A 25,150-nucleotide genomic window follows, 5' to 3' on the forward strand; every position below is an offset into this window, starting at 1 on the left:
CGTGCCCTGTCTGCTAACTGGCAGACGAATAAAAACAGATTGATTTAATATTTATTTTTGGCTGCTGTATAATGTACAATGAATATTCTGTGTGAAATGGTCAATGCCAGTAAAAAAAAATAGTGATTTAATGAATCAATATATGTCGGGTTATCAACAGAGATGACGTAATGTGTATACTAATGGATCATTCCTCCAAGGGGAGGTTGGTGTGGAACCTCGACAAATGACCATTTACTTCGACTGTCAGGTGAGTCCCCGGTCTCCCCTCTCCGCGCCGTGTAAATGGTACAGTCCACATGCAGTTCGGAGTTGTTGCTGAGGAGGTTCCACCGTTCAGCACACACCGTTAAATTGGCATGCGTCCTACGCTTTGGTCCTGGAGCAGGAGGCTGCGCTGCTTTTGAAAATGTTACCGTCCTCTCAGCGGAGTAACCTCAGGCAGCACAGCAAAGTTGCATTATTTCACCTTCTGCTCAGTATTACAGGTGAGTCCTGCATTTTGTCTGGTAGTTTTATTTATTCAACTAACATTAGACAGAAGTTTTGAGAGGAGGACCCGGCTGCCTCGCGCATCATGCACAAATCTCGAGTGCGCGGGTTGGAATAACTAGCCGCTACCGCGTGGTTTAAGTGGAGATTAAGTTTAGCAAGTTTAGCGGGCGTCGTTTAAAGACTAAAACTTGGTTACAAGTTCACTTTAACGCCTCGGAGTAGTAGCAAGCCACCGCCGCGGATGATGGTGCGACCCAAGGCTGCCATAGAAACAGTCCACAGAAACCGCGGAGCGGCACAGACAGACAGTGATATTCATTTATATATACCGTTAGCCAACCTACACTTGGGTCATTGCAGATTCAGTGGCAGCCATATTAGCTCCAGAAACATTTTCTTTTAAAGTAACAAGCTGGTTTGTCGCGCGCTGCCTTTGTGAAATGTTTGGGAACTTAGATTGGCGTTACCAGAGGAGACTATGCTAATACAGCACCCCCTCAGGTCGGGATGAGGGTCAGCCTCCATGTGGCTGCTGTCCAGCCTTAGCTCATTATGGTTTAATCAACGTGTGGGCAGTCCACTATCGCCACCATGAAACACGCCAACTTTGTGCCAGGTGCTGTAGCGTAATCAAACACTCAAAACCAAGAATATTATAGTTTAACTCCAAATGTCAGCTTATCTAACACACCGTGCGCTTTCTATACAAACAAAATCCACAACTTAATTATGAATCCGATCGATTAAAAGGAAGCTTGTTAAATATGCAGTGTATGTAAAATATATATATATATATATATATATATATATATATATATACATATTAGGAAAATACAATATGACATCTTATTAACTGTTTGCTGTGTCCAATAATTGATTGTTTAGTGTCATGTCTTTGCGGAAACACAGGCAGGGCTGGGGTGACTGTGACCAGACCAGTGTGTCTCATGGCACATTTGAAGGTAGCAGAATAATAGGTTGAACATATTTCAGTTTAAAATAGTAAGGTGCCACAAAATGTTCTGCACATCCCATGACAGTTGTGTGTCTACTCAGTGTTGCCACTGTTTGGTAGCATGAAGAGGCTGCTCTTTCAGTTCAGCAAATGGTCATTGTGCAAAGAATCGCTCTGGGCTTCTGCACAAAATTGAGTAAATCCTCAATAACTCCTCTGCTAAAGATGTGACATGAGATACAATGAAAGCGACCCAGAGATCATTTACCACCTTCTCCTTGTAAAGCATGTTTCATCAAGTCATTAACAAGATCTCAAAGTCTTCACCCAAACACTTCACCCAAACACTTCAGGAATCCCAGAGTTCAAGTTGCGGTGCGGAGACAGGTGCCCATTTATTTAGGTTCAGTTTACGTCTGCTGTAAATTTCAATGAGGGCTTGACCTTGTGCATTTAGTTGAATGCAAAATGGAGGCACACACCCTTGGAGCTAATAGTGTTGAGGCCTTAAAGCGGAACAAACACCATTTTCTTACATTGTGATGTTTTTGATCCAAAGTGTTTCATTAGTAACATTTTGGGACAGGAACAGATTCCTCAGTCTGATGTCAATTTCAAAATTCTCAAGTGAACTGTGATAACTTTCTGAAGAAAGGAGTTTTCCTCCTTTCCAGTACGTCAGTTGGCTGTTCTTGCTGTTGGCTGTTTGAATTGCGCCATGAATTACACATATATTTGCATGATCTCTTCCAAGACAAGTCACAATTTGATGTTAACATATTATTGTACCAGCAGTCGTCTTCTTTTTATAGTTTTAATTTATACAGAGCTTTGTCACACACTGTGACTTGCAAATTAATCTTTTTAAAGTATTTTGTGTAATTGGGGGGAAAAATACACACATAAAAAAATTGTCTCTGCATTTACTGCAATATAAACTTTTACTGAAATAAGGTCCCATGGTGCTTTACCATGGTCTTTACCACTTTATAGTACCGGAAGTACTGCAAGTACCGTAGAGACGCGTAATCAGGGACAAATGTTGCTGCGTTCACACTATGAGCAACAAAAGCTTCGACATGATCAGCATAGCCAGGTACATTATGACAGAATTGCTTTTGAAGTGCTACTCAATCTCTCGTCGCTGATGTCATCCTTTGAAATGTCAACTGGTTTAAAAAAAAAAAAAACTCATATTGATGGGCTGACTCGAGCTCCAAAACACTGAAGCTGGCTCAACTTTGATATGCAGTGCATTTTGCCCATCGTTTTGTTCTTGTCCATTGAAAATAAATTGCAGCTTGTTGCTGCGCCACTGTGAATGTGGAATTAGACAACCAAAACAAACAACATTTCAACATGTGAGTTCAGCTGAATTCAGTCTAAGCTTGTTAGGTAATGTAGGGGCAACACTCATTGGTGCTGCGTTCTTCTGGTAGTGTTGGTAGGCTACTATCATAACTGCTCAGTCTGTCAAGATACAGTGTTGTGCATGCATGTGTTGGGATACTGTGGCCAGCCATCATTTTTCTTTCTGGAATCAAAAATCAGAAAATTGGTTTCAAGGACCTTTTGTCTTTATACTTAACCTGTTGGAAAACCATTAACTGCTTTGAGATCCAGCAGACATGGAGCAACGATTATTAATCTGTACATGTTAAAGTCCTTTAGCAAATCTGTTCATTTTACAGTTTACATTGCTCCTCCCTGAAGTTGCTTATGAAATATATATTTGCACTATCACTGTACTATCATCTGTTCTCACTTAGTGGATTCAGGAGATGCAAATAAGCATTCTCTTCAAAACATTGATCAACCAGTTAAATAATTGGAATTGGAATAATTGGATTTTCACTCTTAACGAGACACGCTGCCCTCTACATTGTACTCATATTAATACACTTGCTGCTACATAAGTGGTGCATGTGAAGGTAATATTGACTAAAGTGAGAACACATAGCAGAGTGTCCCTCAGGAGCAATGTGTCCTTGATGGCAGGATATCTATAATCTCTTTCCTACTCTGTGTGTCAATGAGACACATTGTGTCGAATTTGCAAACCAAACTGAAAGGGTCTATTGAAGCTGCTCTTTTTGCGGATTGCGAGAACTTGAAACATTTTTTTTCCTCCATCTCTGAGAGCATAAGAAGAAGAAAGAAGGAGTCGCTGTTGCTATGTCAAGATAGGCTTCACATAAGATCAGATAGACTTTGCCCTTATTCTCATCACTTTTTTTTTTATTCTGAGTTGGAGAAAAGGAGGGCACGCTTATGTAAGGTTGTCGTCATGTCACCAATAAAAATTTAATACAGACGCTATACCTCTTCTATTATATATTCAGAGCAGGGAAAATACTGCTTTTTTCCTCTCACTATGCTGCTATTTTTGACCTCCAGTCTTATCATTCAGAAATCATCCAGAAGCAACTATCTATTCCAGGAAAGGTTTTACAGTTAACTTAAGTACAATGCGTAGTAGTCCACATGTGTAACATTTCCATATTTTATATATATATATATAAAAAAAAAACACTTAACTGTTTAGACAAGCAGATATCATGCTTCATGCTCTTGTTCAAAATAAATAAATAAAAATCAAAAGGTAATATTTAACCTGAATTCATTTGTGGCGATATGGACATTATGTGCAGTTAACCAATTTAGCTAAATGTGTTCTCAGTTTTCTGCCTCCTTGTTTCACCTGACTCACTTACTTGTTTAAGGGATGCTTTGTTGCTGATGCTAATTAACTTGAGCAAAGGCACCAACAGCGAACATTCACTTGGGGCTATTCCTTTATGTTCAGCTACGCTCCTCCTTGGAGGGAAGCTGAACATAAAGCAACTGGGAACTGTGTGTAATGTGAAGTGTGTGGTAAGCTTCTATATCTTTTAACATAGCTCCACAGCTGTTGGTCCAGTCAAATCATCCGCCCTGTTCATTCAGATTTTGTATTTTTTAGTGTTGGTATCTAGTGGTTTCCAATGTCGAGAATATTTCCAGAAGTAATGAAATTCTAATGACTAAAACACTTTCTTCCCCTGCCCCTTTATTGCAGTGCAGACTAAGCGAAGCATTGTTTTGTATTATATATTGTAAGCTAACAGCATGCCAGTGGAAAAGAATACACATGCAGTCACGCTCTTGATAAATCATTTAAAGTAGATCCAGATTGGTTTAGCCTTGTTGTGGTTCGGTTTGACAGAAATATTTGCCTCCCTTGGCCGCTTGTACGTACTTCTGTGCAGCCGACTTCACAGCAGTGATGAAGTCACAAAATTTAGTCTTTTAAATATAAAAAATGTATTTTCAAAGTCTTCATTTTAGAGAAGTGATTATGAGGCTGGGCATGTCGGATCATGATGGTTTGTGTAGGTATGTGCATCTATATTTTTAGTGTGACTTCAAGCCAACCCTAAATAGCACATAAATTCCCACAGTGCCCCACAGCTGAACTTTCCTCCACTGTTTCACTGACGCAGCAAATTCAGAAAGTATTCCAACCCTTTCACTTTTTGTACACTTTATTGTGTTGCAGATTTAATTTTGAGTGGAGGCATTTGCATTTTTTCCCATTAGTCTGCACTTAACAGCCCATTTCTGTCACTATAGTGACTCATGATATCCACTCTGCCAAAAAGAGACCATCGCGATTCAGTATCCTCAAATAAATATTTGGCTTGTATATACATATTTATTTGTGACTCCATCTGGAACAACATATGGAAATTGCTGAAATGTCTTGTTCACATAAATGTTAACATGTTCTTTAATGAATATTTATAATATAATGTACAATATTAATTATCAGCTGTGACAAAAGTCTGGAGGCCCTAATGACTAACCTTGTAATTCCCCTGTAAACCTAACGCCAAAATGAAATGAAGTTGCGCTCTCACAAATGTAGTCCCCTTCCCTCCCAATAACAGTAAAATTAGAAAAATAAATAAATAAAGGCGTTCTGCTATATCCTTTAGGACAGGGAAAGTTTACAGTCTACTGCAGTGCCAGTATTTGAGGACATGGTCTTTGAGACGGAGATTGGTCAGAGACAGAGCTGGTTTTGGCCAAACAACAATAGAATATTTGGAGTCAGTTGCCAAGCAGCGCAGCAGGTTTTGATTTATGATGATGTCTTCCTGCTGGCAGCTTGTTGCAATTAGAGATCAAGTTGAAAGCTTTGGCAGTCTAGTGGTTTTATATTTTCTTTTTAAATCACTAATGCACTTCCTCTGTTTTGTGTAGTGGAATCCTGATGATATGTTTCCTTCCACTGTGTTTCATATGTGATCTCCTCTCTCGCCTCTGCTCACTCTCAGCCCTTGCTTCTCTCTGGGATGATGTCATCGTTGTGTTAGCATATCTCTTCCCTTCATTTTTTCTGTCGATCTGTTCTCTTCACATCCCTTTGACCTTCCTCAGTACGACAATGAGCTCCTGCTCCCAAGACATGGCACATCTTTGACAAGTGCAGGTGACAAGGTGCATGGGTTAGTTATATTTGGACAGAAGACGTGCAGACAGTCTGCTTTTAATTCCAGAATTCGGGTCAGGAGGAGGAAAGCTGTAGAGACGATATAAATTCATCAATGGCAACTGTGAGTCATCCAGTATTTGTTAAGGAGCCCAGTGCCTGCTGTGGTGGTATCAACTTTTGATTCCAGTCTGATACTCACAGATGGTACTGTACTGGTACAGACATGAAATAGATTGCTGACGTCAGAGGTACCACCAGAAATACCCTTTTCTCACTGTTCACATTTGCTTTCTGACATTTATAAATAGAAAAAATGATTTGTTTAATAGTCTCTATCACTGACTATAGAAATTAATTTAATATTTATCAGAACGATTGGTTTTTAGTCATCAGTTAGAGCTGCAGCTTTGCTTGATCATGCATTATTATCACGTTAATGAAACATAAAGTCCTGACTGTTGATGTTTTTACTCTGACCTGACTAAAGGGTTTTTCCATTTCACAATAACTTGAAATGCTGGAAAAGACCAGTACTTCTCATTTGATCAATTACATCAGTTCATCGATTATTCAAATAATTGATTAATAGAAAATATTTACCAGCAAGTTTGTTGATTTGTTGTCTATCTTTGACAGGTGATTCACTGATTTCACAAATATAAATATACAGTTTACAAGATTTCTACTGGTTGTCTTTAGTGACAGTAAACTTAAGTTCTCATAGATCTAATGATTCATATGTTGACATTTTTTAAAAATTTTATTTCATATATAAAAATGATTTATTTGCAGTCCCAGTCTGAATCACAATGTCAGAAGGTGACAGTGTCAAAACTGTAACGTTTCATTGATGGTTGATAAGTAGCCCAGTTTTTTGGACTGATTAATTGTTTCAGTCAATACGACGATTAACTTTTGACAATTACAAACTTTCAAAATGCTTTTCATTTGCAAGTATAAAACTCTTCCTCTGTTTCTCAACAGAAAAAGACCTTCTAGGTAATGGCAAGTTTTCTACAATAATAATGTGCCATTTGTGATAGGTTGTTAATGTTGTTAGATTATTCCAGCCTCACTGCAGCCTTCTTGGTTGTATATGAAAGTGCTGTTTTGTGTGTGTCTTTGGCAGGTGTGTGGTGCAGTCAGGTGGTGGTGCCTCAGAGGGTGAGCGCCGTGCTGGGGAAGAATGTGACGTTAGAATGCAGGGTGGAGGTTGGCTCAAACCTTACCCTCACTCAGAGTTCCTGGGAACGCCGTCTGCCTTCTGGCTCCGTAACAGTGGCTGTCTACAACCCACAGTTTGGCACTTCCATCCCTCCAGAGTTTGTGAATCGCTTGTATTTTCGCTCACCCTCCTCTCACGATGCTACCATCATTCTAGAAAACGTGGGCTTTTCAGACGTTGGGATATATACCTGCAAGGTAGCAACATTTCCTCTGGGGAACACTCAAGCCTCCACTACTGTCAGTGTTCTTGGTAAGTGTGTATGTGCTCTTCTGTATTAGCCTACAGTTCCACACATATTTAGCAAACACGTACACGTCCCCGACACTTAACTCCTATCTGTATTTTAGTAACGTGCCATTAATGGCGCTTCTTTTTACATTGAAAATATTCCTCCGGTACAATACCCTACAACCAATCAGTCATTTTATTATAAACAAATTCGACTCCACACTGCTAAGATGGTGTGTATGAGTAGATTACTGTTACTTCTTTCCATTACCACATAAACCGTTGGCCCGGGAGATGATATGGGGGGTGATATGTTTTGCAAAACAAAAAAATGGGGATAAAAAGAGATAATTGAAAGTTTCATTGTCAACATCAAGCTCTGGATTGAGCTGTTCCAACACCAACATTGGAAATGTCTCCTGTGCAGCTAATTCTCCAGTCTGTGCCCTAATACAATACTACAATTTTCTAGTGGAGTATATTATCAAAATTGCTGACATTTTACAAGTAACTCTATTCTTCGAACAATAGTTACCATTGGCCACACAGCCAGAATGACTCTATACGCTATTGTTTTGCAGCTACAAATATAAAAGATCTTTGATTGATGCTTGAAAAATGTTCCAATTTGGCATTATTTTACTTTGTAAAATGCTCCCTTTCTGTACAGTATGTAAGGGTATAGTTTAGAGAGCTGGGACCAGTGTTACATATTCTAATTTCAACACCAGTAATTATCTAAAACAAAAAATTTAAATTAACACTAAGGCAAAGGAGGAAAAAATGACAGACTAGGAAAGCAAAATTAAAATCTACAATGCTATTTAAATGTTATCGCTGCTGTTTTTAAAAGTAATGTTCATTTATACCCCATTTATTTATTTATTTATTTATTTATTTTAAAACCACTGATATTTAAATCAGTTCTCGGTACGCAAAGGTCAGGCATCAGAATCCATCAGGTTCAAATCATATTGGAATTTCTATATGTGTGGATATTCATACATTACTAATATTTGTAAAGTATTATTAAATGCATATAGAAATAATGTGATTTATGGAAATAATTACATAATTAAATTAAAGCACAACCCTTGTATCTGAAGGATGCCTTGACCCCCCTCTGACATTTTAAGTATGCTCTTCTGTGATAGAATGTGTTCCTGTTAATGTGTCCATCCCCTGCATGAACACATACAGTACTGATAGTATCATCATCATTGTCATTAGAGGAAGATAAGGAAAGAAAGGTCCTCTTTTACTCAGTGTCTACCACCAGTTCTTGTATTGGAGAGCCTTTTTGTTCAATTTCAGAGCAATAGTTCCAGTGCTGCTGTTTTCAATTTTGCCGAGGGGATTACCCTTTTTGTTTTCACTTGGCTCATGGGTTGTCACTGCTGGTGCACAAATACAGTGTGTGTGTACTCGGTCTGTTTTCACAGAACAGATCACATGGGTGGCTAGAGCTGCTAATGATGGGCTGGACTCGGTTGTAGTGGAATGAGTGGAGTGAAGAGAATGCAGCTAACGATGCAGGCAAAACAGAAATGTAATGTGAACATCTCAAACTCTGCAGTTTAACTCAGAAACAACCTCAGAACTTGAAATTCCCCTGTTGTCGTTTCGTCCTTCCTTGTCTTTTCTCACTCTACAAATCACAGTTGAGCCAAAGGTCTATGTGTCTGCTGGTTCGACTGCCCTGATCGACGGTGGCAATGAAACTGTGGTGGCTACCTGCATCGCTGAGCGGGCTCGGCCCCCTGCTGAGGTGTCCTGGGAATCCAACCTCTTTGGCCAGTCAGAAGTGCAGCTATTTGACGACGTCAACGGGACGACCAGCACGCAAGTGCGCTACATCTGGCAGCCCACGCGCCACGTCCAGGGCCACGCGCTCACTTGTGTGGTCCGTCACCCAGCTCTGCAGAGCGACTTCAGGATCCCCTACCAACTCAATGTACAGTGTGGGTATATGAAAAACTGGACAAGTGCAATAAAGTAAATCGCTGATTAATATTGATTCTGTTTAATTTCATTACAGTTTATTTGGTGTATGTTCAGTTCAGAACCTGCTTACGCATAATAATTACGGTGTAAGAAGGGCTGGGCTTGTTTTTTGTTTTTTTTTCCCCCGAAATCCAATTTTCTTAAAGCTTTTCTATGTCAGTACATGTCTGTGTGTGCCCCTAAACTGTCAAAAGTGAAATTTCTTTCTGCCAGTAAGTCCCTGTGGATGTCAGAGTACTAACATCCAGTACTGTATCTGTACTTTGTGTGGCACAAATGTGTCTCTGTGTACCAGATACAACCAGACTTGTGAAAGGGAAAAAGTGACCTCCTTGAAAATCTTTTTTTGTTTGACAGATGCATTTATCTTTGTTGTGTGACAGATGCCAACTACAAGGGGTTTTCCACTGATTCAGTGTATGGCACTACAGGGGGAAAAACTAGCAATCATTATTCCATGGAACCAAACTCTAGACTGTTTAATGCACGAGGGCGTGTATGAACTCAATGCAACTGAACAGAGGGCCTATAGTAATATAGTGAACAAAGCTCCGTTATAACTTCACACATGTTTGCATTTCAAACAGTGCAGTGTTTTTGATTGTGTAGTTTACTATTTGCCTGTTTAGATGAGAGGTGTTTGTTTTCACACAACAGACCTCAGACTAAACAGTGCTGACTCACATGAAAGTTTTCCTTGGTATACCAGTCATTGGAAAATGTTTTTTCGCACAATACAGAAATATTTTTTTCTGAAGTTTGTTTCTTTTTCTGTTTATAGTTGCTCCTGATATCACAGTTGTAGGCTATGACGGAGACTGGTATATGGGCCGTGAAAATGTTCAAATGATGTGCAAAGCAAATGCAAACCCACCGGCTCATCACTTCAGATGGATTAGGTATGTGTGTTTGTTTGGCCGACAGTGTTATTTTCCTCTTGGTCTGTAATAAAGCCAAATGTTGGAAGAACAATGAAATTGTATCTTGAGTGTTAAAGTAAGATATTCATAGTCCATGTGCATGACAGTCTAACAAGATAATTGTCATGGGAATGTTTCTGTTTGCCTAAATGTTTGTGTCTCTTGTGTATCCCAGACTGGACAGTGAAATGCCAGAAGGGGTGGAAATAATAAACAGCACTTTGCTCTTCCTGCGCCCCCTCCAGCGGAATGACTCTGGAGTTTACAGGTGTGAGGTTGCCAATGACATCAACCTCCGCAGTCGGGATGTGCGCATTCTGATACAAGGTGAGTGGAGAATACACACTGGAACACCGCTGACTCCTATTGCCTTGTCTTCCCTTAGGAAGCACTGTGTGTGCATGCACGTCACAGAGAGTATCACTGCCTGTGACATTGTCCTTCAAGCTGAAATGTGACACTGTATCACTCTCGGTCATTCTGTACATAGTGACAGTAAGCAGTTGCCCATGGAACAGTGTGTTGTCACTGATATTAGATTTATTCTTAATTGCATATTGATTAGCCTTGATTAACATTAGGTCTCCAGATGTTCAAAAGGGGAGTTCCTAGGCCAAACAGCTGCAAATAGTTATGGTCTCTTCAGACCACAGTGCACTACTTACGCTCTGTCCTGCTGGCTTGGCATCTAAGTATGTCGTGTCTCTCTGTTGTGTATGATGAGCATGTTACTCTGGTTTCTCAAAAACTCTCTTGCCTGGGGAAGCTCTCCTCCTGAATGAAGTTCTGATTATGATGTGATTTTCTTTTTCATCTCTCTCGCCTTCTTTCTGTTTCTTTTATTTTTGCATGTGTCATGCAGTAAGAGGCAAGAGCCTGCAGCCTCACTGTGAGATGATGTCCCAGATTCATAAAACATTAACCACTTCTTTTCAACTCCTATTTATTATTTATCATCCATATTTCATTTTCCTTTGAGAGGACCTGTATGGGTGTTCACAAGCTTACGCATGTTGGTGTAGCCTCCTTTGTATGTGTTGCTGTGGGTGTGCTCATGTCGGTTCACTGCCTGTGCATGGAGTTGTACAGTTCATATACTTGAAGACTACAAACCTCCGGGTTCATGTTTCTGATCTCTCAGATGTGAATCTTTGCCTCACATCTGGCCTGGCAACGAAGTTAAAGTGGCAGAGCAATTTTGCAGCACCATTAAAGCTTTTAGACTCTAGATTCTTTCCATTACTTTTGCTCCTTATGATTATAGCCTTTGGCTTGTCTGTTTGTGGGTAAAACCACACATCCAATTCATTTTAATGTTGGTGTTCTATTTGTTATATAATGAAAAATACACTTGTAGTATATGTCTTATGTTCTCACACAAGTAGTACCAAACAAAATTATCTGGTCATACCTTTAAGCACCTTTGTACTAGTAAACCCAGCAGAGTAAAGGGATCCATAATACCACTGGCAGTCCTGTAGTGAATTCTTCCTTCACATATAAAAATTTAACTATGACTTGGCATACATTTGCAATGCTTTGTACTGTCCATTAAATCCACTTGTACATTTAAACCAGTTCTTCTTGTGTTCAGAAGAACTGAAAAAAAGTAGTATTCAGGAATCTGATATTTCTTCATTAGTCTTTGGTTTGTTCTTGTTTACCCTCAAAATTACCAACAATATATTTCCCTTTCAAGAGTATTTAAGCCATGCAAATAAAAATGAAGGTGGAGATCCTTAAGTAAAACCCTAAACACCTGAAACTATGCAATTTGGTTACTAAGACAAAAGACACAAAAGAAACTGCAATGGATATGTCTATAAAATAGTTGTAAAGATTACTTGCATGTTAAATTGTTTCATTAAGGATGGCCCTGCCTGCTTTGACCAAAGTGAAAGACGATACATGGTGAAAGATTTAAAGGCATACTTAATACTTAGTCAAGCCATGCCAGATCTGCAATTACTTTGACTAGTGGGTTTCATCTTGGGAGAATATTAGACCCTACTACGCTCGCAGTGGTAATTTGAACTTGATATGGTGCTCATTATTTTAATGAAGCAGTGCTCAGGCCCTACTGAAGACAAACTGACTCATTCGTCCATCATCTAATATGTTAATTGTGTCAGCCCATTATCTCCAGTTCTTGATTTTTATGTTTTATTTACTAATCTGTATGTGTTAACAAAGGCTGTCCACAGAGCCATTTGAGACGTGAGGCTGCTGTGAGCACGTAGGCTGTAGTTTAGCTGTTGTTGTCAACTTATCCCTACTAAGTGAAAGGCTGTTGTAGTTGGCATTGATATTCTCTGCTTCTCTGTTCATCTCTCCCGTTCACCCTCTATACCCCTCTCACCCTCCTTCCCTCCATTAGATCCTCCCACCATGCCTTCCACCATTACCGCTCCTGTCCTAACTGGCTCCTCCTCCTCCCCCACCTTTGTGGATGATAAGGGCCATGTCCTCCTGAGCTCCCCCACACTCGAAGCCCTACCTGAAAGTAATCTTGGTTCCATAGTGGGTGGGGCCGTGGGAGGCGCTTTGTTCCTGCTGCTACTGTTGTCTCTGGTTGGCGTGTGTTACCTACGGAAACAACAGAGCTTTCATGGGAGCTGCTACACCAAGCATTACCTTGGCCACAATGATCTCCAGAAGGCCCCCACGCAGCACGAACTCCACCCGACCAAAGCTGGCAGCAGCTCCCACCATCGGGACCACGACCGCGAGGAGTGGGGCGACCGCCAGCTCAAACACGAGCGTGACCGCCGGCACCATTGCGACTATAACGGAGGGGAGTATCCCGTTAATGGGTACACCAGGGCAATGAGGGAGAGCGGTCGCCACAACCATCAGCAGAATCGCCATCATGAACACACGCAGTATTCTAGTCCACAGCAGGCCAGATGTGCCAGATACCCTCATTCACCCAAACCACATGCAAACGGCTCCCCCTACCTGTCAGACGACTGCTACGATAGCGGGCCCGATGGTGATTATGTGTCTCACACAGATGGCTCAGTCATCTCCCGCAGAGAGTGGTATGTTTGACAAGCTACCTGGTTCTGCAGGAGCAGACATATAACGGAAATCAGAAGGTTTTGTTTATGAAAATAGGAAAAACACGATATTGGTCTTCTGTAGTCACACACTTCTACTAATCTCTTTTCTGTAGTTCCCTTGCTTTGGTCAAGGGTCCTGGTTGACGCTTGAGATATTTTTCCGTTTGTGATGTGGACAGGCTGTGGACTATACAGCCAGTTTGACAGTCAGCATCTCCATGACTACGGAACTGCTAGTTTGTGTGTGTAGAGACTAATGAAAGATTTGATTTATGTGTTGTCTCTGCCTTACTACATGGACTGTCACAATTTGTCACCTGAGAAGAGGCCCTGGGGGCCTCTGGATCACATTTGGTTGTTTAAGAATTTATTTTTTTGTTTTTTGTTTTTTTTACAAATTCTGTATCTTTTGCTGTGGACTGAATGTCAATAATGCTTACATCCAGCCATTAGTTCAAAGACCTCTGATGTCTCGGTTTGATTAACTGATGGTCAAGAATAGTACAAACATACAACTAGAATTAAATCCATGAAATTCAGATGATCATAGCTCCTCTTCCCAAAACCCGCTAAAGCAGAGCCATAATAGATTAATTTATTTTAAAATGGTACATTCACAAATCTGGACACCTCTTTAACTAATGACCTCTAAACATCCATGGTTATGTTACTGCCTTTTGCAGAACTTTATAATGAAAGCCTGAGTCATTTGACCACTTGTTTCCTACTGAAACCCTTAATCCTATGTAAATCACTAAGGAATAATTGTGAGCTTGAGGGCTTGACCTCTGACTGTCCTGGTGATGTGTGAACCTTAATAGTGTTTCTCCTGCTTTTCCGTGGCTTGTCATTCATGCCCAAGAGGGAGGGATGTCGAGAGAGAGCAGGAGGCCTGCACGAATGGGGCACTGTCCACCATAACGGACAAACGGGGTTTGTAAAACAAGTCAAGACTTTGGTTGCAAAAACAACTGCCACACAATTGTCCAAAAGGAAACAAATAGGAATAGTATTTCTTCAGTGGTCAATGATTTTAGCATATGGATGGTTTACTGATTCATGCAAAGAGTTTCAGGTCCTGTTCAGTTAGTCGTATATTCACATCATCCTGTTGACCATCAGATGATAATGGATCTATTTGAGAATCTGAACTCTGGTACTTATCCAGGGCTCTTGTGAATTCAAGAGTGCTGTCGGCTTGGGTATCGTTTAAAGCAGACTACAGTGTGGCAGCCGTCTGCAGCCACCATACGCTAGCCCTCTAGTTACTAAATATTTTGTTACACAGAGTGATCATTCAAGAGTGCAGCCGATACACTACCACACTCAAACACAAACACTCATGGGTAAATTTCAGTAATCTGAGTTGCCCTTAGAAAAAAAATCATGATCACGTCACAATTAAAATCTGAGGCATTAATAGGCGTATTGTCCCTTAACAGTCAGTGAAGTATGCAGCTGCATGCTCTGGCATTAACTCGTTATTTTACCATTTAGCGTCTGTTAATACTAACAGTTAAATATAGATTGTGTAGGCGAATTAGTTTTTTGTGAAGGATGTGTTTTCACTCTCACCTGTGATTATCAGCACTTTGGACTCAACTTTTCCTCACAGCACGGGGACAGACAATATTTTGTAGCACATCATTAAATCGTAGCTAGTATATAAAATAAAACACAGTGATCTCTTATTTGTCTTAAACATATCTTAAACTGGATTTACAGTTAAATCTGCATTCAGTTATTCACCATCTTATTGTCAATCAAGACAATGATAAACACTGCAGGACAAACCAAGTACTGTGACTGAACTAAGAGTGTTTTACATGTCAGTGTCATGAGGTCATGGGGCCTTACTGCAGTAAGTCAGGAATCGAAGATAGATGAAAATATTGATTTCAGTTTGTATACAGATTAAGTATTTTGGCACATGCACCTGTTTACCAGTCTGCATGGAGGAGATCCAACAGTTTCTTTCATGTACACTAGTTGTGAATACTTGCCAACTTTAGTAGTATGGACACTCATGCAATATTTGCTGCAAGAGGCCAAATATTAGTTGTATGTATAAATACGATGATGACGATGTCTCACTTAGTATTACTGACTAGGTAACAACTGATCATTAGCTTCTATAAATGACTAACGTATCACTGTTGTATACAACATCTTGTAGGCTGAAATAGAAACGAAAAGATGCTTTAATATTACAGTAACAGTTGTCGAAATGGGAATTGGTTATATTGTCATGATCCCTTGCTAATTGTGTGTCAGGGTGTGAATAGTGTGCAGTGAGTAGGCTGCATTTGTCATCATGAGGTTTGATAATGAGCCGCTGTAACTTACAGAGAATATGACCCCTAACTGAAATTCAAGTTTCAAATGCTGTACAGTACAGTAGATGTAATTATCTGCGCAGGCAGAAGGTGCACATTTCAATGTTACAAAAACAGTTCATATTCCTTCCTTAATGCCCCCATTTCTGCTGCGAACACATTACAGTGCAGAAAATCCACATGAAGTGTTCATTTGCACTATTTCCTTGTGAGAAAGTAGTTGGACTGAAAGGATCTTTTTATTTAATGTTTGCTTAATGGTACTAAAAGAAACGTTCCAAACACTGACATAAACAAGGAGACTTATATTTTGTAACGTGGGTGAAGATAACCTTTAAATGGGCATGAGCAGAATAAAATGTGCAGATAGTTATTTGTTAGACCCATAGCCTCATTTAGCCAATGAATTACAAGTATTGATTTTGGTGCCGCTGATACCTATTCATTCTGCTTCTCTGGTCACTTTAACATAAATGCAGAAAATAACAGGAAGCACGGCAGCCTAAACCCTGGTTGTGTTTGCTTCTATGCACTACGAAGGAAATTCCTCTAATCGATATACTATTTTTGCTTGGCTCGTCAGTTTGGAGCCCTGCACCTGGATTAATGAAGTTCTTTTGTACTGTGACATTTTGTGTAGAGATCAGTCATCAATATCCTTACCTTGAGAAATGTCCTTCACTTTGGATTGAGAATTACAACTAGTGCCTTAGATACCTAGAAGAAACATTTTCTTTATTATTGTTTACTTCTGTATGTGAGAACCAGTTTTGTTGACCTGTGAGGTTTATGTTCACTTTTCATGCTAAGAGGAATTCATAGTGCCATATTCACTTTTCTGCCCTTGTTGCCATGACGGTAAATGACACAGTATATTTGAAAACTAGAGGCATTAAGAAAAACAAAAAGGCAAAGCTTGAATAATTCTGGATGTAAAATGAGTTACATCTTCTCTACTTCACAGGTATCTGTCAGGGGTTTGGGTGTCTGTAGAGTCACTGTTGTTGCTGAAGAGCTGGAGAATTTCCTTCAGTCTCACATTGTCAATGAAAAGCACCTTGTGATCATGTTTGTTTTTGTATATACAGAAGAAAATGTAAGTTCCTCGAAGAAAAACAAAAAGAAGTATTTATGTCAGTGACAGCAGTGGTCTTTTTTGAGATACTTTAGTTCAATAAAGCACCTTAGCACCTGTGAGTTATTTTCTCTGGAGCTTGCCATTACTCAGACTGCTCAGTCTCAGCCTCTTTGTTCATCTATAAATGACATCATCTCTAGCTCCCGAACGCATAATGCTGCATAACATCCCCCCACACCCCAAATCCAGCTCGCATATGTGGGACGCCGCGCATGACGTAATTCCAGACCATTTTTTCCTCCCTTCATCTTATCTATTTCTTTTCTCTTTTTTTTTTAATAAGGTACAAGGAATGATTTCATATTTTGATTAATTTCTTTTGCCATGTGGTTATATCCTGCTGTACTGAACTGTTCCCTCTCCACTGGTATTTGTGTGGTCGGGGGAGACCCGGCACCTCCTCTGCTCTCTGTGCCCTCTTCACCAGTCCTAGTTTGCTTTGTTTCAGGACAGAAAGGCCCTCGCTCTCCCCTACAGCTCCCCTCCTTTGTGAATCCGCCACCCTCCCACCCCTGTGTCTTTCTCCCACTGTCTACCAGCTGGTAAAATTAAACGCTGAGTGTTTCTGACTGGCCAAAAGTCCCCACTCTCCAGCCCATTGACTGTCCCCATGGCAACAAGCTCATCTGGAGCTGCTGATGGAGGCTGTCTTCCTACAAGCTCTACCTGGCCACAGACAGCGGAGGGAGAGCGATGGAGGGGCCTGCATGGAGCTGAAAGGTTAACTGTGCTGCTGTGAAAGGCAGAGCAGAAAGAGAGAATTAGCTACTGGAACCGAAAATGGCCCATTACGCCCTGCTGCACTACAGAGAGATCCTCCGGCTGGAAGGACATAGTGCACCAATGTGACCTTGACATTGTTAAGCGTGCCTCAAGACGCACTTCCCCTTAAAGTCTGTATTTCCGCTGACCTCGCAGTCTCCTCCTGATCTTGTCGTGGTCACTGCACTCGTCGTTCTGACCTTGAAACAGGCAACGCTCGGTCTACGCGGCGGAGCGGGCGGCTCGGCACCAGTAATGATGTCAGCCGCTGATGCCTGAATTAGTTTGAGGCGCCCGTGGTAGGAGAAGATCGGCACACTTGCTTTTTTGCCTGCGACACAACAGTTTCCAAGGATACTTTTCACAACACACAAAGGAGTGAGCGAACGTCTCAGGCGGCGCAGGGATGCAGCGCTGACAACACAGTGTGAGGGAGAGACTTTGATATTAACTCCCTGGTAGGGGCTGGGATCAAACTCAAAATATTGAAATGGTGCTCTAACCTTCCTTCCCCCACCGTTATTACACAAGCCTCTGCTCCCTGTGGGGTCTGTTGTCTAGGCAATGGCATGACGCTTGAGGTTTAAGAGTTGAGGGAGGGGGCGGGGGGGAAGAGGGGGGACACCGTCTCTTGCTTCCTTACTTCCAGGAGGTGTGGTGTGTGTTTAATTCATAATAAGTCTGTCTGGGACTTTGACCTCCCTGAGCAACAGCATGCACTCCGCCTGGCTTCACGGGGACGATGTTTGTGTGAAAAGTGCTGAAGTAGGAGAGAGGCAGAAAGAGTGTGGAGCTCCCGCTGCGGTGACAGTTGATGCACAGCTAACAGCAACAACCCAAGCCCCTCCAGAGTAGATGGTATTTGAAACAGTACAATGTTCAAGTGAGTGAAAAAAATTACTGTGGAAACAGAACGCGCATAAATATGTTTCTGAACATAATTGCCCTAAATTAATCTTCTGGTTTCTATGAGATACGGTGCATTTTCCACATAACTTCCACATAACTTCCATTTGCCCGTTCGGAGAATTTTGTTCTAAGAACATTGTGCTCCATGATGTAGGTGCTCCATGCACCTTTTACAAGAGTCCTTGTAACACGCTGTGAAAGTCCCTGAAAGTGTCTGTCAGCAGGCATTAAAGCCGCCGCCTTGATGAACTACATTTTTAAAGGCATTTTGATCAACTCAAGAGGCCCTTGTCATAGTTCAGCCTCCATCAGAGCTAATCGAATGGTTATTAACCGTTGGAGGACAGCTTGAATAGAGAAGAGGGGGAGGGGCAAAGAGGAAGAAGAAGGAGAAGAGTGTTTCGGGGGCGAGCTCCAAAATCACTGTTTCTTCAATCTGCATCATAATTGACCTGTTATTTAGAATTCTCATCTCAGCACATTATTGATTTTTCCTCCTTCCACCTCGACAGCTAAATCAAGTGGAATTGACCATTACACGTTTTGCCTCCTCTGTCACCTTTTGTCCTCCAGTCCCTTCAGTCCTTCAGTGTCCCACATTCACAGTTTTACACAGTAGTGCTGATCTGCCAAAGCTTGCTGTTCTGCCAGTTTAATGCATCTTAATCACAATTAATCCTAATCCCCTCAGTGGACAGCATGGAGCATATGCAAGCATATGGTCTAACAAAGCTAATTCAACACACTAATTCAACAAGACTGAGGAACAACACCTTGGGTATGGTCCTCTTACATCACACCAATGATGCATACAAACTATCTGGACACAATAAGGCAAACATGAGACAAACAGACCTTAAACACAGCTTTGAGACTGCTGGCGGTGTTTAATGTTTTCAAATGGCATCAGCTTGAACTCAGTCTAAGCTGTGCTTGGGAAATGTACTTATTTGCTGTCCTGCCAAGAAGAACATGAGAAACATTGTACAGTTTGAATGTTTGTTCTCACAATATGAAAATATGAAGAGAAAGAAATCCCTTGGCAGCCACAGTGACCACTGGGTTCTATTAAGCTTTATATTTACCTCGCAGACATGACAGGAATTTAATACTCGTCAAAGTGTCGATCCCAAAGTGTGAAGTATGCGCAGTTGCTGGCGGTAACTAGCCTGGAAGCCAGATGAACTCAGTCACCTGCAGAGCTTTTGTGGCAGAAGGTTGGTGTGGACACGCTCCGTTGGGAACCAATCAGGCCCCAGCAGATCAGCTGAACAAATAATTTGGACGGGCTTCATGATGAGAAGAGGAACAGCGATGTTGTCGTCCACGTCACCTGAGCGCCGTTGAGTTGAATTTGTTCACACCAAAATGCCAGCGTTTGGAGAAGCGAGCTGTTTAGAGTCTGCTAACACATCTGTCAGAAGACACTGACAATGGGATAATGTTACAGGATAAACAGCAATGAAGGCGTTGTCCTTTTCCTTTTCCTGTCCCATAATGAAATCTCTATAGCATGTTTCAGACTGCTGTTTTATTAAGAATTGAGTCTGGCATCATCAGTCTTGGTGTTAACGGTAAATGTGATTTATTATCAGTTTAACATAGGTCTGGGAAGGGTGACGTAGAGGAGGACAAAAAACTCAAAGCTTTGAGGGCTTGTGGGCAATTGGAAAGTCTGTTTACATTGTGTTAACATTAATGTTGGCAAATTAAAATAGTGAAATAAGTCTGAAGGAGCTGCTCTTCTCTTTGGCTCTTACAACACACAGCTGCGTTCAATGATATTTCACTTTTGAACGGTTTTAGACTTCAACCAACGCCGTGGGCGGTGACTCCAGGACACAGGTCGGGAAAATGTCACCAAAAAACGCTGTTTGTGTTACCGTGAGACGACTACACGACTGACGGCCTGAACGGTTCTTCTGCTGCTCCGTTAAATTTAACGGCGCTCCTCAAAGTGTCAGATTTATGAATGGAGTACCAATGTCAACAAACAATCTTGTGGCCCACAATGCATTGCGCCTTCTGAGCCCTATACTTAAGAGAGTTCTGGAGGCAGCAAAGCCAACTTGTCATATTTCTGCAGAAATCAGGTAATAGTTGTCATCTTTCCATCATCCTGTGCCCAAACATGATGTGATCGTATGCTGTACACAGCAGGACACCGTGCAGGGAGCTGGTTACCTCTAAGGGATTAATGGAGCTCTTCGTTTTACAGCTCATGTGGCTGCTTTTTCTCAATCCGTCACACACTGCAGTGCTTCAGACTGATCCACTGTCAAAACATTGACAAATGGACTGCAGTCATTTGGATGTATTTGTGACATTTATTTAAATGAAAAAAACAACCTTCAAACGGGGGCGCTGTTCTGTCCTCGTCCCTACCGATGTACCATCTTTATGTTGTTCTGCGCCATCTGCAGGAAATAAAACCAGTAACCAACAATTCCCAGACACATGCCTGTAAGTCAAGTTCATAGTTCTTTCTCTCTTTTTTTTTTTTTATAATAATAATAACCGTCAGAATAAGAACAATGACGTGTTTTAACTTCGCAGCATATCACAAGAAGCTACAGGCCTTTCCTTTTCTTTCCTCTGGTAACCAGGAGATCATAGTCCTTGAGCATGGGGCTCTACTTGTACTCTTCAGGACAAAATGTGCTCCAGTTAACAAAATAATCTTACGTGCTGCATTTCTTAGCATTTGAAAAATGACACACAAACTGCAACAGTTTTCTTGTCAACAGAAATGTAGAAGTGCTTGCTTCATTATATCCAAGTCTAAAGTGCTGCTTCGCTACAGCTTGACCTGGGTCTGAGACCGTCTGCACTGTTAATCCTCTGGTAATCAAAACAGAATAGTTTGAGCTTCCGTTCGTTCACAGCCTGACATTGTTATCCGTCTCCTGAATATTTTCATGTTCATGTTATTGTGTCGTTTGGCCGTTTCTCCCCACTCTGTCTCAGACCAGTCTCAAGCCGAGAGGTCAAACTCCATCACCGTGGCCGGAGCCGTGATGGGTGCAGTCCTCGCGCTCTTCCTCAGCGTGGTCTTCATTATCGTGATCCTCACCGCCCGCAAGGCCCCGCCGACGGCCTTCACTGACAAAGTGTAAGTCTACCAAATAATTCATGCTGCTGAACATGCTCGTCTGGTTAATTAATGACACGATACCTGGCGAGGTGACTGGAGCCCACTGGTGGGTTCAGGGAGTTGCTCCTTCCTTCTGCGGAGAGTGCTGCAGCGGAGAGCGCCCTGGAGCAGGGAGGCTGCGGGACAAGGTTGAGGGGTGGCACGTAATTGCTGTCTTGGCAGCGAGCCCTTGTCCTATTTAGTTCAGCCTGCTCCTATAGCGCGCCCGCACTCATGTTAATGTAAGAGCAGAGAAGAATAACTTTGAAGTTAAATTATTTACAAAAGGAACCTGGTCACACACACACACTGAGAGACTATGTGTGTGTTCTCTTTGTCTTATTCTAGATAACTGGCAGATGTTGGGAGCTTTTAAGTGTGCAAAGATGAAACCTCTTAGATTTTAACTTCTTCTGACTTAACAAAGTACTGGTAGAAACTCGAAGGTATCCTCTATGTGTCCAGTACGGCTGAGGAGCCTAACAGTGCTTGTTACCGGTGGACCATATCTGCAAGGTTGCAGGTCAGTCCCCTCATCCATCCCTGTTAGTGTGTGATCAGCCTGCACACTCCCAACTACAGGCCTCCAGCTTCTCTCAAAGAGCGTGGCTACCCTCTAAATAAATGTCATTCCTGTAGCATTTTGCGAATCCAGCCAAATGTGTTTTCATGAAATCGAACGTCGCAGCGAGAGGTGCACCCACCTTCGGGGTTCGATCACGTTTTCTGTCATCGTGACTGAGTAAAAGTCATCGCGCACCTCATGAACAACTGTAGGGATTTGCATCCTTCTGTCAGCGACGGCTCCCTCTTCAGAGGCACTTCGCCGACCTTACCGACTGTCTGAACGCTGGCAGCGAGCCGCATGAATCACAGCCCAACATCCGTGCTGGGGCGTGGGCCCTGCATCACTACACTGACACTACAGGACGGTGCATCCAGACATGTGTTGGTCCGGTCAATGCCACGACAAACTTAGCATCTTAAGTGTGACCGTGGCTGGAAGTCCCAGTGGAGTGAAGGAGGGGGAGGCTGAATGCGGGCCTCTTCTACATCACACACAGCTAAAGTGTAGGGCGGCGGGTCACAGAGAGCGCAAACTGTAATCTCCGGCCGCTCCTCATCCCAACTATGAAAGAGAAGCATTAAGAGACGCACACCGTAAGAAAATCAATGCCTGTCATGACATCTCTTTATGAATGGCCAAGGTCAGTTCCTAGGTTTCTGTTTAGTAGTGGACAGGGATTTCAGCAAATGAGAGAATAACTCTGACTTGGGCCTCCTGCAGGGGTTTAGAGGAACAGCTGTCAAAAATCTTCAGATTTACTACAACTCGTGTAAATCCATCACCTTTATGCTCCTGTTGTCAAATATCCTAAACCACTAGATACCAGAGTTTAAAGGGAAACCCAGGCAATTCAGGATAGTGTCTCTTAATAGTCAAGGGACTTGTATGAGAAAAATGGACTTTTATTCTATAGATTCTGTCAGTCTGCTCAAATGCTGAAGCTCGCATCAGTATGACTCAGATGGTTTTCATTTAAGCAGCTGCCCTTCAAATATGATCCAACGATTGATTTTCCACACACTATAAACTACCACAGAGCTGATTATTTCATTTTCCCAATGAGTATTTCCTCCTTTAGGATTCTGTCCGCTCATTTCTCTTTCCTCTTTGCCTCCCTCTGAAGGATTGACCTTCCTCCGACACACAAGCCTCCTCCTCCCTACTCTGAGAGAGCACCGGCTGTTCCTCTGGGAGTCCACGCATCACAAGTGGCCTGGCTGTGTCAGGTAAACCCTGCTCCTGAGCACGTATGTGAATCATCACACCTCTACACCTCAAACATTAACACTTTGTTCGCTCGTGGTGAAGTTGCAGTCAGCGGTGACCTACAAACAGACGTCATTTTCTTCCCTTATGATGCAGGAGGCTTATTTAATATTTAAGAAATTTTAATTTTTCATTTGTCACCTCAGCTCGACTCAAGCTTTCATATGCTTCATGTATTTCTTTTTAGAGGCCTAAAGAGAAAAAGATTCCCTCCTTCTACTTCTTATTAACGTGACATGAGAATCGCTTTGGCTGGATAATAACGGTGATGATTTATGATTTTTTACATTTTTTCTATGTGCAGACTCGCAGGGCAGATCGCAGGTACGAGCCCACTGACAGACAGCAACCACCCACAATGAGGCCGGCGCTGCCAGGAACACAAGGCCCCACCCAGCAGCGTCCCCGTCTGGAGTGGGTGTGCCATCAGAGCGGGACAGACCGGGTGTACATCAACCACCGCGAACACTACGTGTGACAGACATCCCGAACACACCAATCACCGGCATGTCGCTCCTTCCTGAGCGACGTCCGGCATGTGACTGCCTGAGCCATCGGTCCAGGGGAGGGAACAGGTGGCAGCATCAGAGGAACGCATCTCCTTGCAGACAATTCATCTTTCATCACCTTTTAGGAAATACTTTCTTTTTCCTGTGAGGTGACTGACACCACTCTCCTGTTTGTAAATATGTAGCCACCTGCCTATTAGCTTAGCACAAAGAACTAGTCCATTTCGCCAAACTCTTCATTTAATTCTTCTCTTTTTATCTTTTTTTTAATTATTTATCAGTTTTCACTATTTGACTGTGATTTAACAATGACAATATCTTTGTCGTAATATGTTTGTGCGCTGTGCACAAGTACGTGGTTCCAAATCAGACAAGTGTCATATAGCCATCCACTAACACTTTTTTCCCCGCTCACGTTGAAGAGTGTAAATCTGTGATACAGTATTCTGAGCCATATCACCAGGACAAACGTCTATGGTCCAGTGAGACTGAATATACTAGCTGCACCTCAGACATAAAGGGATTCACTGAGCTGTTTCTGTCCCAGCTCTGGGATTTGCTGTTGTTAACGTTGTATCAACACAGCTTTTTGGCAGCAGAACCTGTAGATTTGTAAATGTGTAAATGTAGCCTCTGTGTCAGTTTAATGAGTCGTAACGTTGCGCTCACCAGGGAAGCGGTTATACGAGACGATTATATGCCACTACTTTTTATATACAATGTAGAACAATCTTCACATTTTCGGTGTCAGATTGACTGAAGTGGGTGCTTCTGTAAAATATATCATGTCTGACTTTTATTGTGAAAGAACTAACCATTTAAGTGCCATGTTGACATTTTGGGGGTAGTCCCTCAATAATAAGCTGTAGAGTTTATAGTCCTCCAGTGTGACTAGCTGGCTCTGAGCTGTTTTCACGTTTGACATCTGTATTAAAGTGCATATTGCTGCCAAATGTGTTCTCAGTTGGAAACATAAAAATTCAATTCCAAACAGTGAGAAAATAGGCAGTGAGAAAGAATCTTATGAAGTGCTGCGTGAAGTCACATAGCTCCACATGAGTGTTCAACGACCTTTTTAAAGTAAACACTGAGATGGAAGCTCTGAGTCACCACATGGAGAAACAAGAGAAGAAGTCCTTGAAGAGTTCAGCGACAGTTTG

The 25,150-nt window shown here is 41.9% G+C and overlaps 1 protein-coding gene across 3 annotated transcripts; it reads left to right on the top strand.

Annotated features, from left to right (window-relative positions):
• Positions 1–328: 328 nt before the first annotated feature.
• nectin3b (nectin cell adhesion molecule 3b) lies at positions 329–24,943 on the top strand. 3 transcript variants are annotated; one of them, XM_047607975.1, is made up of 8 exons: positions 329–488; positions 7,057–7,404; positions 9,045–9,344; positions 10,169–10,286; positions 10,483–10,634; positions 21,482–21,626; positions 23,339–23,462; positions 23,786–24,943. In XM_047607975.1, the coding sequence occupies exons 1-8, from the start codon at positions 410–412 to the stop codon at positions 23,957–23,959; spliced, it is 1,440 nt and encodes a 479-aa protein (XP_047463931.1). In that variant the 5' UTR covers positions 329–409; the 3' UTR covers positions 23,960–24,943. The 3 variants fall into 3 exon arrangements, with proteins under 3 accessions (XP_047463931.1, XP_047463932.1, XP_047463930.1); XM_047607976.1 differs by having other exon boundaries at positions 23,339–23,441; XM_047607974.1 differs by lacking the exons at positions 21,482–21,626; positions 23,339–23,462; positions 23,786–24,943 and adding an exon at positions 12,685–16,906.
• Positions 24,944–25,150: the final 207 nt, after the last annotated feature.

The sequence above is a fragment of the Mugil cephalus genome, chromosome 15 (genome assembly GCF_022458985.1).
Source record: "Mugil cephalus isolate CIBA_MC_2020 chromosome 15, CIBA_Mcephalus_1.1, whole genome shotgun sequence".
Lineage (NCBI taxonomy): Eukaryota > Metazoa > Chordata > Actinopteri > Mugiliformes > Mugilidae > Mugil > Mugil cephalus.